At 39.7% G+C, this 18,265-nt stretch overlaps 1 protein-coding gene across 1 annotated transcript in view; it reads right to left on the bottom strand.

The window, feature by feature from the left end:
* LOC107699733 (SET-binding protein) overlaps positions 1 to 18,265 on the bottom strand; it is a 77,686-nt gene that overhangs the window by 46,697 nt on the left and 12,724 nt on the right. Inside the window, exon 2 of the mRNA XM_016501075.1 lies at positions 13,258 to 13,891. Within this exon, the coding sequence (XP_016356561.1) occupies positions 13,258 to 13,728 (471 nt within the window). The 5' untranslated portion in view covers positions 13,729 to 13,891. The remainder of the gene's footprint in view (positions 1 to 13,257; positions 13,892 to 18,265) is intronic.

The raw sequence follows: 18,265 nt of genomic DNA, 5'->3' as shown, positions 1-18,265 counted from the left end.
GCATAATGCGCCCAAATGTGCACGCAAAGAAAGGAGGCGTGGTTTCAGTAACCACAGTTAGTGTTGAAGCAGCATGTCAGGGCGACGCTGTGTGTTTCTAGGCGAAAGCAAAAGCACTTTATTTGGCCTTCCGAAAGTAGATGCATTTAGGAATCTTTAAGATTACTTACAACAGAACAGCAATGCATTTTATGGACGACCGTTTCGTGAACCTAGGAGAGGAGGTAATTCTGACTTTGCTATGACAATCTGGCGCTTCTGAATCAGCTACTGTTTTGTTATTAGTTTAAGTATTTGCTATTGACTGTTCAAATGCGGAGTTTTGCGCATCGTGTGTGTGTGCGTGCTTGCGTGCGTGAGAGAGAGAGAGAGAGAGAGAGAGAGAGAGAGAGATCACAGTGGAGTCAGCGGTCTTAACCGTGGCTTGTGTACTGCACACATACCAGCTTCATCACGGTGTCTGTCACACGACTCTGTTCCCCTTTCGGGCTCGGTCTTTACATTTACTTTGAAAGATAAAGCTTGCGATTATGGTAAGGGGCGTTACATTTCCGACGAGTGCTTGCGGTGTTCGGCCAATCACAATGCACTGGGTAAACGGCTCGTTCTAACACGCCCCCACATATCTACCTCACTATGTGGAAATATTAGCGTAATGCCGCCCAAATGTTCACGCAAAGAAAGAAGGCGTGGTTTCAGGAACAGCAGTAGTGATGATGCAGCCATGTCAGGGAGACGCTGTGTGTTTCAGTGCGAAATATTTATTTACAACAGAACAGCACAACCCAGATGTTCGAATTTGTGCGAAAAAGTATTTGAAAAATAATGTGTTTTTTTGAACATTAAAGCATGTCAACATATTCTGTTACACCAAATACACCAAATAATGATCTTTAAAAAAAGCATCATATGACCCCTTTAAGGTAGACTTGTCAGTTACACAGGTTATTGGTTTTTAAAGATATGAGCAACAGCAATAGTGATTTATGCTTTTGCAAGTACCAGTTTCAGATAGGACTCCACTTGTCTACAAAATAATACTTATCAATACAGCTGCATCCCACTCATATTCACACCAATTAGACAGTCCCTGAAATGAACAACAGTAGCTAGAGTGCTGAATAAAGGAAGTAAAACCACACTCAGGGACTTTTTTCTTGTTCTGACAGTCTCCTACACACAGAGGTCACTTTTATTTGACTGCTCAACTACCCACAATTTCCTCCCCGGTCACCATCGACACTCCCCCAATGACAAACAACTTGTTATAAATACCTCACATCAAGAGGCTGAGGGAGTCACCTATCGACTTCTGCGAGAGATGCCGAATTAATTTTCCGGTGAATACACTGGACCAGCTCCTAATGATTATGGTCTCGTATTAAAGGATGACTCCATGGGTGCTGGGTAATGAAGCTTTCGGAGCAGGGCTTGTGTGACAGACAGATAAGAGAGTGGCCAATGCCATTAGTACATAAAAACCAGCAGCCAACATGAGGGCCATGGTTTGGACACTCTTAAAAGAGGCTTCCTTATCACACCTCACAGATACTTAAATGGATTTAAACCTGAATTCAGTTCGTTCCGATGACGAGATAGACAAACGTGTAGCTGAAAGAAGGTGATGCTGGCAGTAAACCAAGGAAAACCAAACAACGAGCCAGTATATGTGAATCTATATTTCTTTTGATGTGATTACTGTTGACTCTATATCACTGGCAACTATGGTTTGGACACACGGGCCAAAAGAAAATATGATACATATGTCAGTTGGACTGGTCCATGGCAGTAGATCACTGGGGTGAGCTATGCATTTGGGAATGAAGGCCAGACTTTTGGCGGGTGGATGAGCACTAGCTTGTGTACACAGAAACAGAGTTGATGGGCTGTAACCCTGAGTGATGAGGCTGGGTGTTATATTAGATAGCAACTTGTCTTTTGAAAATCATATTTGATATGAACATGTTACCTGTTTCTGATGCAGAAAAGCTAGTTCATGCATTCATGACCTCTAGACTGGACTTCTGTGTTTTAGCATAGTAGTAGCCTATTACGTACATTCTACTGAACAATAGTAAGTAATATATTTCTGCCGCAATGTCTTCAAGTTAAACCGAACTTTTATTTTGACGGGTTGCCGTGAATACCGTTACATTTCTGTGTGTATATGATATGAGGATAGTTTTACTCATAGTTTTACACAAATTAAACAGTCAAATGCTCATGAAGTGACTCTCAGAGCAGTTCTGGAGATGTTGTTCATGTATTTAATGTCCTCATTAGTGAGACAGCAGACGTTAATATCACCGGAAGCGTCACACGTGCTTCAGTACAAGTAGTAAACAAAACCGCGTGTCTGCGCCATTCATTAACACAGAGACACGCAGAACATGCAGGATTCATGTTTAAATAATCTTTTTGTGGCTTAATATTTACAGATACTTTTGCGGCTTAATATTTACAAATACTAGTGGGAGTGTGCTCACTTGTGTGTGTGTGTGTGTGTGTGCGCGCCCGCTGTGCGTGATGCAGAGAGTGCGACAATAACGTAGAGACTGAAATGACATGCCGTCGTGTAAATAAGATAAATAACATAAGGCTATTTAGTTTGTTTAATAAAAGAACACAGCATAGACCTGTTCTATAGGAAAGGTAACTTTAAATAACTTCTGTTGTGATCTGGCCCTATAGAGAATATAAAATGAAGTAGCCTAAAATTAACTTGACCTTCAAGGGGGGCGGGGGGTGCCGTCGGGGGGGTGGGCCGCCCCCCTAATATAATGGCAGGGGAAACATTGGGGTATTTAAAATAAATCTACTTTTGATTTTCACCGTTGACTGCAGACCTTTTAGACTGATAACTTCCGTGCTCTGAGGCGACAAACTTGTCACAGGATGTGCGGTCCTAATAGCGATGTATGACTGTTGTATACGAATATATATGAAATAGCCATTTTAAATATTTTTATATTTAACATGTTAGTTTATCAGTATGTTTGAAAGTATATTATTTCGATTATTGGTGCTTTCATAGGCTCTCTCTCGCGCCCGCGCGGTTTAAAACACCACACAGTTATGAAATAGCCTATGATAAGTACAGAGAGTCTCTCTCTTTGCCCCCACCCACCCATGCACGCACGCACGATAATATCGTGCAACACCTGAGAAGAGATGATGCCAACCCCTCAGAGGACCTCAGATGATGACAACCTTCAAACAACACACAGAACTACCAAATTTTGCTATAAGTTCATATAATAATTGCTGTTAATAGTGTTCATCGTCTGTTTGATTACATCTTTAATTGATTTTTCCATACATTTCAGCCATATGTACAATAACTGACAGTCACCACTGATAAGCTACTACTAAATATTGTAGAAAATGTATTTGCTGTAAAGTTGCTTGCAATGATTTGTATCATGAAAAGCGCTATACAAATAAACTGAATTGAATTGAATTGTGTGTGTGTGTGTTGAGGTCCTGAAGTGATACATATTGAACAGAGTGAGAGGAACTCACACAGGGGTTTAACCCAGAGTTTAATATAGGTCTAACACGCACGTTTACGCACACACACAGAGAGTTTCCAGGTCCAAATGTCTACTTGCTTCAGTGGAGAATATGGAGATAGATTTGTTGCATAATTCCAAATACACAGATTATGATCCACAAATAAATGTAAAGAGATTAACAAAAATGAAACATATTGACAAGCAAAATAGAATGAGATGTACAAATAAATCTATGAGTTATACAAAAATTTCAATTAAAACAAAAATTAAAACAAAATTCACAAATAAATAAAATGAGATCTGCACATAAAAACCATTCACAAATATATTTTTACTCTACAAAGACAACTTTGCCTGGCATTCATTTGTGAATCACGTTCTGTACATTTGTGGATCGCTGCATGCATTTGTGGCTTTTGAAACAAAACGCTGACAACTTCACAAATGTGTGGACTTTTCAACCACCGTCAACTCAAGCCAATCACATTTCGCTGACCCATCGTAACACGTTCCAAATGTTTCAAAATCCACAAATGCATGCAGCGATCCACAAATGCACAGAAAGCCATTCACAAATGTGCAGAGAGCGATGCACAAATGCGTGGATCATAATCTATTTATTTGGAATTATACAACAAATCTATCTCCATATGAAAATACCATCTCCACAGTCATTTCTAAACACTATTTATTTACATTTAAGCTAAGCTTTTAAAAACTTGCAGTGTGCACTGCAGTCTCTAAGCTCACAGTGTCCAGACACCAATATTTTAACCATTCATGAGAGATGAATCACTGTCTGGCCATCTGAGATTTCAGTTTGAAGATAAAGGTTTTTCAAAGGCTTTTTCATGGGTATTACAGCACACCGCGAGTGTATATTTGCACCGCTTGTTTGCTTTTTGCATGTGACAGAACATTTGGACCCGGAAATTGTGACATGTAATGTCAGAATTAACACGCCGATTGCTGGACGTCCAGACACCATAATAGTCCACACAAAAGACAAACCGATTAACAAATGTACAAATATATCGTGAATCGTGAGCTGTCCTAAAAAATTACGAGAATTTTGTGACAATGAATGGACTATTCTCCAAAAGACCGTAGCAACTAATGAAGGCCCAAACACAGAACACTGAAAAAATAATCACGGCTGATTGAGTGAAATCAGTGTAATAATTAGGGGTGCTCCGATCAGGATTTTTGAGGCCGATCACAGAAAGCACTATCTGCTGATACGATCACCGATACAGATCTTTTTAGAGCCTCCTTTTTATCATGTAGAATTATTTATAGTGATGATCCAATCAAGATTTTTGGACATTTATTCAGGGCTTGAATTTCATTTTTGATTCCCCTCTTAGGTGACTCTTGTGAGAGGGGATTTTTTTAATTTGAGGGGTGGAGGGGGGCATTTTTTAGACATTTTTCAAAAATATATATTTATCTGACCTAAATGTTTGATCATGCACTGTATTTTTGTTTTGACAATCGTGCAATTGTTGCACAATAGCTTACACACAGCACAAGCCTGATTTCGTGAGCTGTACGAGAGGCAGTGTTACACCAGGTTCACACATACTCCGTTTGCAGTGTGTATGCAGTCCATGTGCGGTACAGAAACAGCTGGGGGTAAGCAGATAAACATCAAATTTTCATTTTTGGATGAACTATCCTATTAAGTTGCTCAAGCAAGTGGCAAAACATTTAAACTACTTCATTATCACAAACATTCTAAATTAAAACTTACTACTGACATAAACAGTCAGCTCTACTGCCTTTTCTTTTGCATTTAATTCTTTATTACAAGCAATCCTGCGGTTTATAAACAACTTTGTTTTCCTACCTCCACAAGTGCCATCTATTTTTGCCTGGTTTATCTAAAAGTGCTCTTTTCCTTTAAACCTAGCCAAAAAGCCATAGCCTACGTGTTGACTATGAAACACAGGAGATAATTATATGCATTTATGGTGTAATTACTACATTTCCGTGTCAATCCATGTTCATATTTACCGCAAACAATGCTCTGTCACTTTAATTCAGCACATGCAGCGCAGCAAAAATAGACTGTGCGGAAACGATTTCTGCACTGCTGCAGACGCACCACTCCTGAACGCACTGCTGGATCACAACCGTGTGCAGCGTGAACGCTTTAATCCATTAACATGAGCGCGCACCGCATACGCACTGCAACCTGGCATTGTGTGTGTGCGCTGCGAGTGTGCATGAGCGCATGGTCTCCAGGAGAGCGCGCGAGCGCTGAATGGTTTAAACACTGGCAAGAATTAAAAAGAAATGCAATTTATAAACTTTAGTGACGATGCGACACTGCCTCGATTGTGCAAGTGACAATTCCTGTGTCAACTGTGCAGCCTGCAGCTCGCTTATAGTGCAGACGTGATGTGATTTAAAGCCATTTGCGTATTTTGAGAGGGAAAGAGAGAGCGCGCGCGGTGATTCACTCACGCCGTTTGTGAAATTACGTCTCACAGAAAGTTTTCAAATTATTTTATAAGTTATTTAATGAATATGAATTGTACCTCACCTTCAGCATTATAATTATTGTACCCGTGCCAGACAGAGACTAAGACGGTGCCGCTGCATGTCGTGCCAAACCTCTCACGGCAGGCGCGTCATCAGCTTGAGATCGTTTTTTTTTAGATCTGCCTTTATAGAGACCGCCGATCGATCATCCCAAAGCAATTATCGGCCGATAGTGATCGTAGCCGATCAATCAGAGCACCCCTAAGTAGAGGTCTGCTACCCGACCCGAGCCCGATGGATCCCGAAATACTTTCGGGTTTCGGGTCGGGTTCGGGTTAATGTTTAATGAATAGCTTCGGGTTCTGGTCGGGCTCGGGTTTATAGCTAAACTAAAACTATATGCAGTAGGCTACGATGCTTTCATAGACGCACGCACACACATTATTGCACACGACAACAGCACGGAAACTTTTATTAGTAAAATAGCTTCGACAGGCTACTTACTCGCAACGTTATATTTCTCTGCAATGAGGGGGTAAAATCGCTGTTTTTGAAGTAACTAAGCCTCATTGCTTGTAGAGAGACGCGCAGACACAGGTTCACACGCGCAACTTTCAGCACTCTCTTTCTCTCTCTCTCTCTCTCGCTAATTCAAATAAATGATATAATTAATTAATTCAAATAAATGCGATCTTACCGCACTGCATCTCTGTGTCTGATTTAAAGCAGGCCGAATGCTAACGAGCCTTAACTAACGAAAATGACCATAATTTGCACGATGGAAGAATTATCGTCTTGTAGTATACAACCATTCAAAAACTCGGCAGAATTTATGTGACCGCTGCACCTGATGTTCATAAACTTTCATAACTGGTAAGTGTTTTTTTCTTTTGCCTTTGTTTCTTTACATGTATTTGTTTACTGACCGTTGCATGCAATCGTGAAATAAAGAATTTCTTTTTAAATTGGCTATTCATTGTGGGAAAAAAAAAAAAAAAGATTTCAGGCTCTAAATTGATTGGTCGGGTCAAACGATCTCGGGTACGGGCCGGGTTCGGGCTTCAGTTTAAAGCCCATGCAGACCTCTAACCCCTAGTAATAATTTGACATACAGCAGTGTTGTCTGATGCTGACGGCAGGTCCCCTGAAAAATATTTTGCCACGCACAAAGGCTTAGCGGCGAAGTCAAGTCCTTCCCTTAATTACCTGCTATTGTATCACACGTCTCCCGCCCATCCCCAGCCACAGTAGGGTCCCATTTTAACCAGGCTCCCCATATGCCCCAGCTCACTTGTTGGCCTTTCCTCTTTGCCACCATCTGGCATATTAGTTCAGCCAAAATGAAAAAAAGAAAGAGCCAGACACAATGAGACAGAGAGCTAGCCCATCTGCTCCCTGCCAGACTCCCCAATCATTACTACACAAAAGCTGCATTTACCCTGCTACACAATCCACCGTTTTTAAACCTCTTATCCCCTCCGCTATCGTCACTCGGAGAGGAAGTCATTCTTCAACCTGATTACAGATGTTTTCTTCGAGCAAACGAAGTTTTGGTTAAATACGAACCATTAGGAGAGAAAACGCAAGGTAAAGACGCAAAGAAAGTGAGCTCCACAAGCTCGTCTTGACAGGGAAAATGATCCTCTCGGCCCCCTCGTCAAGTCAGGGCTGGAGTCGCAGAAGCCTTGCTCACACTCTCCCCTGACGAACACGCATCAATGAGCATGCCAGCTCCGGCGGAAATGGCTGACAATCAAAGTGTTGTCGTCAAACACGGAGCAGTGACGGGGCAAAGATCGCTGCCGTCTGGCCCTCAGAGAGCACACGCTCGCACATTGATCCACCTTCCATCGGGCTTGTCATCACAATAAACTCACTACTGTGTTAAACCACAGGGGTAATACTGGATACAAATACATTATAGACTTAAAATCAACTGGGCTTCAGTGGACATAGGGCTGAACGACTTTGGAAAATAATCTAATTGCGATTTTTTTTACCAATATTGCGATTGCCTGCTTAGACCTATGGGTGTGTCATCAAAGTACTGCGAGAGCTATAAGAGAGCGCGGACGTCTCCTTATGCTTTCTCTCGCCGTACTTTGATGACATACACCGATCGATCTTCAAGTGGAACACACCTCTTCACTCTCGCGTGTCACGTGACCGAGTGTAATCGCAGCCTCTGCGATTGAAAAATCGCGTTTTATCATATCGCGATAATATCGCAACTGCAATTAATCGTTCAGCCCTAGTGGACAAGCACCTCCAGCTACTAGTATAGCATGTGCAAGATATATAAAATGCCTTTAAGCAACAAGTTGGGTTTCAGAAATAAAAATCTCCATAAAGAACAAAAACTGTTCAAGACAGACCTACAATGAGCACTGAGGTTATCAAGTGATGATATTTGCTTATGTAGAAGCCAAAAGTTAGTGTGTTTTTAACATTTTATGTAATTGCCAAATTCCCTGTGAAGAACTACAATATCCTCAATCCTAAAGTGGGCAGAGCCTTGAATCCACCAATCAGAGAAGTCTGTTACCAGAGAAGCAGGAACCACACCAAAACTACCCCTCCCATAAAGCATTACATATATTAACTAGGAATTACATAACCAACTCTGTCGTTTTTGAAATCCCAGTGGAAGAAACAAATGGGAACAATACTGGGGCGATCACTGTTATCATCCAGAAACATTTGTACCAGCCTTTTAAATTTGTTCACAGCATTTTAGCAAAATGTGCATTCACACTAAATGTTTTTTCCTCAGAGTTTGGTAAAAAGGGAAAAATAATAGATGCCATTTGCGAAACCTTTCGTTTAAGTCCTAATGGAAATGGCAAACACAACGTGTCCTGACCTCTGCATATTCAGACCGCCTAATTGCACATCCAGACTCTGTGCTTTTACAACGCCAGCGAGAAGGCTGCGATCTATTTCTGGCTGCGTGGTCACACTATTGTGTGGGTGCAGAAAACTTCTGCTGCATTAAACTAATTTTCCAGCAGCGCAGCCCACGACAACACTTAAAGTGCAAAACAGGTCATCAAGTGGAGTGAGTGGAAGAGGAGGTCTAATCCATACGAGGAGCTGGAGTTAATTCATCAGAGTGCCCGGCTTGTCTAAACTGCCATTGCCCTGGTGTTCTATTTACATTAGCAGGGGGAAAAAGGCTGTTGCCACGAATGGAAGACGCAGCGAGCAGCTGTCGCGGTCCGAGAGGGCTGATGTAAGGCCCTATTCTCAGCGTGTCCGGGCCGGTTTCAATTACGCACTAACCCTTGACCCCACGCTGCTTGTAAGCAAGAGATGAGAAGAGGTGCTGGGCTTGACGCCTAAGCTCCAAACAGCAAGGACAGAATGGGATTTGGTGGCTCTAAATGAGGAGTTTGTGGCATTGTCCCTTCTCGAAGTGAATGGGATTCCATCTGTAGTGTGTATTTGGGGGATGGGCGGTTGCTTTTCGTTGCCTTTTCGAAGCCGTTTTCTATAGACACGGCTAAACTTTAGAGGGTGGTGTGAGGCCACCTCTTCTGTTCTTCTTTCTGCCCTTTTTGACCCTCTGTCTGTGGTCAATGTGGAGATTGCCAGAAAGAGACAGCTGCACTCCAGGCTTCCCGCCTCAGTTCCCTGTTGCTCTTTGAGCCTTTCTCTGTTTTCCATTGATTTCTCCATCGCCCTCTCCACTGCGTGTATCTGCCGCTTTAGAAAATTTCATCTCTGTGGGGTGGACGAGGGCTAAGTTTCCCAGCCCGAAAATGAGAGAAATTCGAGACCCTTGGCTTTGGCTTCGTGGCAACATTGTCCTTCCTCTCCAGGCAAAGAGAAATCCCTGGGGAAATCAGATAACATGCAGCCACATACAAAATTCAAGGCCGATAATCAAACCGTCAATTGTTGGGATCAAGTCAAATGCGTTTGGCAGACGTGGATGGGCTTTTAAATGCACATCACACAAAACAGCAGGAGCTGGTCTTCCATTACAGTACAAATAATTAATTCCCTAAGAGATTGCTGTAAAGATGAAAGATATCAGAGCATTTCAACGCCAGAGATTCCACACCAAACGCAATCAATTTGAGCCTGCGGTGCGTTTGCTGAAAGATGCTGATGCTGGCAGTTCCTTCTCGGATTCAGTAAGCACAGATTTTTCTCCCTAATTATGGTCAAATTACAGACTCTGGCTGCGGGATCACCAGCCTCTCCTCCCATTCTTTCCCACAATCCTTCATTCTTTTGTGAGGACGGGGAAAATGCGACATATCTGTTTTGAAAACTTGGAGCACGCTGCGGTGAGCTGAAAGTGTCTACTAAAAGGAGCCATTTTAGCGTCTCACATTTTCATGAACTCACTCAGCAGCTCCCTTTGCAAAAAAAGTAGCCAACTGTAATAGAATCACAGTACACAGATGGTATCAAATATTAAATACCATGGTACTGGATGATTACCATTTTCATGTACTGTGGTCTTTACTAAGGATAAGTCGTTTGTCCTGGCTTTGGTATTTTTAGTTTTTAATTTTTAGTTTTCATTTTAATTTTTAGTTTACAAACTGACAACATACTATGAATTGCATTGTCTGAAAAGTGGTGTGTCTCAATTCAAGTACTACAGTCATTCTCAGCAAACAGACAAACTAACCAACACAATGCTGTTTTAGAGCATCTCGCTCTGTTGTGTTTTCAAACTGTTGCATTAAAGGGACAGTTCATCCAAAAATGAAAATACTGTCATCATTTACTCACCATCGTGATATCAATTTTGGTCATATCGTCCAGCCCTACCCTCATGTTATTCCAAACCCATAAGACATTTGTTCATTTTCGAAACACAAAGATATTTTTAATGAAAAAGATGTTTTTAAAAAGAAGTTTATTTCACACTTTAAAAAGTTCATAAACAGATTGTAAAAAGAAATCAAGCTGTTTAATCCAAGTGATCTGAAGAGGAGCTCAACTGTACTTGAGAGAACAAACCTGATTGGTTCTTGCGGAACTCAAACAAGCTTGTGTGACACACAAGAACAAACATGATTGGTTCTCATGTCCAGCAAGCACATTTGATGCACTCTATCTATGTGCGTGCGTTCAATGTTTATATGTGAATAAAAGCCTAAATTAAATGTGTTTGTTATATAAAGCGACCGTGTCTCTTCAAAAAGCCTGGAAAAAAAAAAGATCTATTAACATGAATTTCTCAGCCTTCTACGGACACCTTGGCAATTGAATCGCCATTGGCTAGTAAATTTTTTTGTTTACTCGCCAGACTGATAAAAAAAATAAAAAAATAAAAAAAAACAAATTTAAAAAAAAACTGATTTGCTGAAATCAAAACAGGGATGATAATAGGTGAGCGCCAGCCAATGAGATTGCCGTTTGCACATTAGTTCCGCCCACTAGCGGAGAAAGCGGCAGTTCTTAAACGCTGAAGAATTCCAAAGGAATTCCGTTATTTTGACAGCAAAATACAACAAAGAATATCGTTTACATGTAGCGCGTCAATTCTCTCTCTCTCTCTCTGCGTGTGTGTGAAACAAAGCGACGGGGAGTCGTGCGCCTTCACACTAGAGTTTACGGTACGTTAAATACAGGTGCGTTGCACATCCATTCAGATGAACTGAAAAACAGCACAGATCGCTTGGCGGAGAATGAAACTCTGAAGCGCTCAGTCAGAGTGTTCTGTGAGTGAAAATATAGCTGTGCTACACTTATACTTAACCTCCAACTCACACACTGGCGAGTAAAATCTGAGAATTTATTAGCAATTGGCTAATATTAGACATAATTTAGTCGCCCAGAGTAAGATTTAGTCGCATATGCGAGTGATTTACTCGCAATGTAGAGGGTTGTTTCTTTTGCGATGTCTTTAAGAACATTTTGAAACGTCTGAAGCATTTTGGGGGAATGAGCTTTTAACAGGGGTGACAGACATCTCTCAGGCTTCGTTAAAAAGCTTCATTTTGTTTCAATTATGAATTAAAATCTTTAAAGTCTTTAGAGTTGGTTTGGAGTGACACGAGGATTAAGTATTGAGTGAACTAACCTTTAAGCGTTTTAAAATGAGTCTTGAGACCTTTATTTATATCATGTTGTGCTTCGTTCTGAAACATTGTGAAATGCACCTGATCAGGATAAGATGACCTCAGAACCAGCCTAATTATACGGGTCTACCTTGTGACCTAGGAACTTGTTGATTTCGAAAACAGTCGTTTGGCACATCCCTAGCATTTACATGGTACTCCAAGAGACTTCAAAGAACAGCAATGAACATGATGAAAAACATGAAATTATCATGACACCATGCCCAAAAATCATTCTGCTCGTACCATTCTCTTATCCCAAATCAAAAATTGTGTGTCATCTGACATATTCAAAAAAGGCCCTTTACACTGAGTAAGATATCTGGACCACATGCAAGTCAATGAACTCGCTGAGTCTAAATGCCACAAAAGGTTAATGACTAGCTGTTACGTTACTCAATGGCACACACTTCATTTGACGAGCAGCCAAAAAGCTGACAGCCCAGAAAAAGCAATTGTGTCATCTAGGCTCAGCATAAACATGATTTCTTTTAAAGAGAAAGCACTTCAAAAAAATTGAGAACATTGTCAACATAATTGACATGATAAAATGTAGAAAATTACTTGTCCAAGTGGTTATATTAACGTCCTTAGTCATATGCCATAGTTAATCTGACACAAAGAAGGCTGTGAGGGACAGAAGTACAATCCGTTCAAAGACATGCATCTCAAAACATTTACAAATTTACACAAGAATTTCAACTAGCCAAAGATTTATATAGAAATTTGTTCTTTTCATGTCATAATCTCTTAGGTCGCGGGTAGTTTACGTATCACAATACTGACTTTTTTCTGAATTCATATTAAAGAGACGCCTAATTTTGTGGATGAAAGGATCAATCTGTAACACAAAAAAAATATTTGTTCAAGAAATGTTTCATATGTGCATAACATTCAAATTCATATTGATGCACAAAATCACATTTTACATTCAAAAAATGTATATTTTGTTCACGCTAAACAAAAAGATAAAAGGCGCTTCCATAGAAAAGATACTTTCACTATTTGATCAGCTGCCAATGGAATTTCACTGCCGTCAAACTCAACATGGCATCTACTCTGACTAAAGTCCATACCGTCTATACCCGTGAAACCATATGACATCAACACAACAGAGTGATCACATGACACAAGAAAACAAAAGCACTCTAAACACTGGCAGTGACACTAACCCTTTTTCTGGGGGGTCCTTTATCTTCCTCCTTCCCTCCCCTGACACTCTTGGCATGCTTGGCGGTCTTCTGCTCTCCTGGCTGCTTGATGGTGATGCGGATCTCAGGAGGACAGATGTAGTTCTCTAGATTCTTAGGAGGCTTCTTGGCCCGCTTGGTCGTTTGTATCTTCAGCTTCAGGCTGCCTTCAGAGAAACTGGCCTCCTTGATGGAGAATTCCTGCTCCTCCAGCCCATCTCCCTGCCCCCATCTCTCACTGTCCGCATTAGAAGTGACATCGATGTCCTTCCCCAGACCGAGGTCTTCGTCCTCTTCATGGTCCTGTTGCTCTCCAGGTAAAGGAAGGCTCTTGATTGGACTGGCGAGGAGACCCACCTCACTGAGATCTGCTCTGTTGATGGTGGTAACAGTGGAGAAGAACTCCTCGTTTCCTTTGGGCCGGGCCGTCCGAGTAAGGTCTCTTTGCTCCATCTCGAAGCTTCGTCCAAGACTCAGGAAGCAGAAGGACACAAAAAAGGGCAGAGGGACACCGGTCCAGGTGATTGAGTTTAATCAGAGGGATGTGATGGTTTTTGGCTCTACTGCTCCCGAAATCTTATAAATCTCATTAAGGTGGAATTTTTCCCAGGTGAAACTGAAAGTAGAGTCAAAAAGAACAAATTATTAGGTAATTAAAACTATAAACACATGCGTACATGTCCAGACACGCCAAAGCCTATGTGAAAAAGACATGAAAAAAACGTTTAACCACAATCTCTTACATCTTTTCTATCCAGACATGACACAATAAAGCCCTTTTTTTTTTTTTAGATTAATCTGAGTTTTTTTCGTCCTAACCAGCTCGCAACAAGCAATGAGTTACAAAAAGTTTTGTTAGCACGTGGTTTCGATTTCTGTTACATTGTGTGTTGAGTAGCCCCGCCCCCAGACAAATCTCATTGGTCCAGGGATGTAAACGCAGCTGTGTATTACACAATACTAAATGACTTTTTACTTATTTTTAATAAGAGATTTACCGATACCATGTCAGATATCGGCTGTTATTAGATACGCAGTTTTATTTATCCTCTTTAAATAAAACTTTTTTATCTTAATCTTTAACAAATCTAAAAAAATTTTTTTTTATTATTATAAAAAGAATATTACTTTTTAATACCGTACATTATAATGGCTAAATTCGCATTAAAACCACTGATTTTAGTTTTTACTTTGTATTTTTAATTTATTTAGACACAATAGTACAGAATTTTACTATCTCCATTTATCAGTTATTGGCCATTATATGAAAATAATTTATGGCTTTACTGATTGAATTTAAATATAATTTTTAAACACTTCAGTACATCAGACCGGTGTATGGTGATTAAACAATTCCTCAGTACCGTAATTCCTATTTAAGTGGCCTATTTAAGGTGAATTACTGAACAAGACAAATGTGTCTTTGTTAAACCACCAATTAATCAGCATTGGGATTTAAGCACACAGTCTTCAACCCGAAACAGTTGTACCGCTGGCTCCAGGCAAACTCCCTGACACCATAATTACATTGCTGACCAGCTCATTTGCTTTAGTGGTCAGTTGAGTAAGCCTAGTCACGGTGTGAAAGTCAACAAATGAGGCCTCTGGCCCAGTGATAAACACTTTCCAGACATCAAACAGACCACAACCTGAGTGAACAGACCACAGACCTGGAAAAGCCCAATTAGGGTCGAACATAACACCTTCGCAGCACACACATAGCATTAAATTGGGTATTGTATGAATTTAGCAGAATTTTTTTCAGGGTACCGTCATTCAACATATCAATTATATATCACTCAAACAAACCATGGCTGACAAAATCCGTCTAAAAATAATTCTAAAAAGCATTCTGATTGGCTCAGACATACAGATGTTATGTCATACCTATGTCGATGCCTGGAGACACACACAGTAGATAAGCCTGACAAAACAAAGTTGACAATAGCCAGAACGGTGGACGGTGGCAAATTTAACACTAATCCTTGAAATAAGCAGTTTCTATTTCGGAGAGGAGTTCAACACAAACTCTCCATTCCCCAAGTGTCAGACGCATGATGTCAGTATTGATGTATATTATAGACGGAGGGTTTGGAGCATTGAGCTCAGTCTCTCATCTGCTGTTGGCTTGTTGTCAGACAGAGCTCAGTGTCATTTACCCTTTCAACTGCCAGACAGGTGACAGATGAGAGGCTACTGAAAACAACGGCAGCTATCGCAAGACAGCCCGGATCCACGCTAGACTAAACAGCTCTATCTATCCATCATATCATGACAGTCAAAATGGCATGATTCTCATTCCAGCCCGTGCCGACTCAAACACAGCCATTCACAATTCCTCAATGAAACCCGGTTGTTTATATCTTACTTGTCTATACCTCTGAATAGTGTCCCAATGCATCTTGGGTGTTCTAGCTATTTGGCAAACAGACTAAAAAAAAGTGACATAACACCACAGTGACCACATACACGCTGCAGCTAAAAATGGTTGTCATTCCTTATTTAAGGACTTAATCCTGTTCTGCACAAACATGGTTCAACATGTGAAAAATACAGTATAAAAGGGTAATTGTGTCTTCATTACTTGTAGTTATGAGTTTATTTCTTATAATCATGAATTTACACAGTATCTTACAATTTTGACTATTTTTTTGTGACTACATTTCACTTAATTGCAACTTTATTTCTTACTGATGTCAATGATTATTTCACAACTGTCACTTTTTTTCCACATAACAGTGACTATTTTTCATAACCATGACTTTATACAGTATCTTACAATTGGGACTATATTTATTGTACTGTAATTGTGACTACATTTCACTTAATTGTAACTTTATTCCTTAAAATTGTGAAATGTATATATCTCACAATTGGCACTTCATTTTGCATAATAGTGACTTTATTTCTTATAATTATGACTTCTATTTCTAGCAACGGTAACAATTTAGTATAGTATAGTTTAGTATAGGGAGGGACCAATTCTCACTATTAACTAGTTGCTTATTAGCATGCCTATTATTAACAAATTGGCTGTTTATTAGTACTTATGAAGCACATATTCTGCATGACCATATTCTACATCCCTAATCCTACCCAATACTCAAACTTAACAACTACCTTACTAACTATTAATAAGCAGCACATTAGGAGTTATTGAGGCAAAAGACACAGTTAATGGTTAGTAAATAGTGAGAAATGGACCTTAAAAAAAAGTGTGACCCTAATAACCATGAATTTATACAGTCTCTTACAATTATGAATGTACATCTCACAATTGGCACGTAATTGTGACTCCATATCTATTATATTTTGTAATTACATCTCAATATGACACAATTTGACTGTTCTTATTTTAAACTTATTTATTTTACAAAAGTGATTCAGTCAAGGACAGTAAGTTATTTTCTTTCTGATGTTTGATTACTGTGCGCCTTTAGCCCCAACAGCAGGGCACAGTTTGATTACTGTGCGCCTTTAGCCCCAACAGCAGGGGGATTTACATTATTGACACAAATGGTAACAGCAGCTATACACATGCATGTATATATTTAAGAAAAATATGTTATGTTTATATATTAAATATATTTATATATAATATAAAATATAAGAATATAAATATATAAATGTATTTATGCATGTAAATATTTCCAAAATATATGCTGTATGTGAGTGTATGTATATATACATAATAAACATACACAGTACACACACATATATTATGTAAACAAAAACTTTTATTTTGGATGCGATTAATCGCGATTAATCATTTGACAGCACTATTTTAAACTTTAAACTATTCCACAATTACTTGTTTTATTTTTTACTATGGAAGCAGAAACGGGCATACTTTGTTTTGGTTATTTTGGGTAGTGACAACCAAATTCGCTCCCTAAATATTAAAATTTGCATAATTCATCACGCACCTTTTGCGCTACTGACATTAATAATACCTTAAATTGGGTTTATGAGGTGTGGTGAGCTATTAATTTTCTTTACTGCAAGTGTTCAATCAGAAAACCTTAGCAACCACCAAGAAACCACTTAGAACAACCTAGCAACTAGGGCTGTGCAAAAAATCAAATGTGATTTTCATGCTCATCTCGTCAGTAAAGCCGCTTCTGGTGATTAGTAGTAAATCTCCAGCACGTGCTTTCAGATGGAGCGGCATTTACTACACAGAGCCGTAGTGTAGTAACGGCTCTGTGTAGTAAATGCCACTCCCTAGCAACCAATCAAAACAAGCCACTAGCACTACTTTAGTCAAAAATATCTACACAATATGGACTAAACTCAACCCTCTACATTGCGAGTAAATCACTCGCATATGCGACTAAATCTTCACTCTGGGCGACTAAATGATGTCTAATATTAGCCAATGGCTAATAAATTCTCAGATTTTACTCGCCAGTGTGAGTTGGATGCTGAGTATATGATTAGCACAGATATATTTTCACTCACAGAACACTCTGACAGCGCTTCAGAGTTTCACTCTCCGTCAAGCGATCTGTGATATTTTTCAGTTCATTTGAATGGATGCGCAGCGCACCTGTGTTTGTGTATTTGGCGTAACGTAAACGCTAGTGTGAAGGCACACGACTCGCCGTCGCGTTCTCTCACACGCGCAAAGAGCGAGAGCCTTACATAACATGCAGAATTGATGCTATTAGTAGAATTCGTATAATAATAATAATAATAATAATAATATCATCTTATCAATATTATTGTTCTTTTTTTTTTTTTACAGGAACACTGACTGACCAAAAAAAGCAGCAGCACCAGTCCCAAGTTCATGGTTACCAAGTTTTAATTCTAATTACTAAACGTCTATTATTAAATAATACTTCATTATCATATTATAATGCTTGACTGCTTGACTGACTGATATTAAGAGTGTACTTTCAGATATTTAAAAAGCTGATATACAGTGGGTACGGAAAGTATTCAGACCCCCTTAAATTTTTCACTCTTTGTTATATTGCAGCCATTT

This window comes from Sinocyclocheilus anshuiensis, unplaced genomic scaffold, assembly GCF_001515605.1.
Source record: "Sinocyclocheilus anshuiensis isolate Anshui unplaced genomic scaffold, SAMN03320099.WGS_v1.1 scaffold278, whole genome shotgun sequence".
Classification (NCBI taxonomy): domain Eukaryota; kingdom Metazoa; phylum Chordata; class Actinopteri; order Cypriniformes; family Cyprinidae; genus Sinocyclocheilus; species Sinocyclocheilus anshuiensis.
Note: the sequence above shows the minus strand (reverse complement) of the source record. Positions and strands in the feature narration are given on the sequence as shown.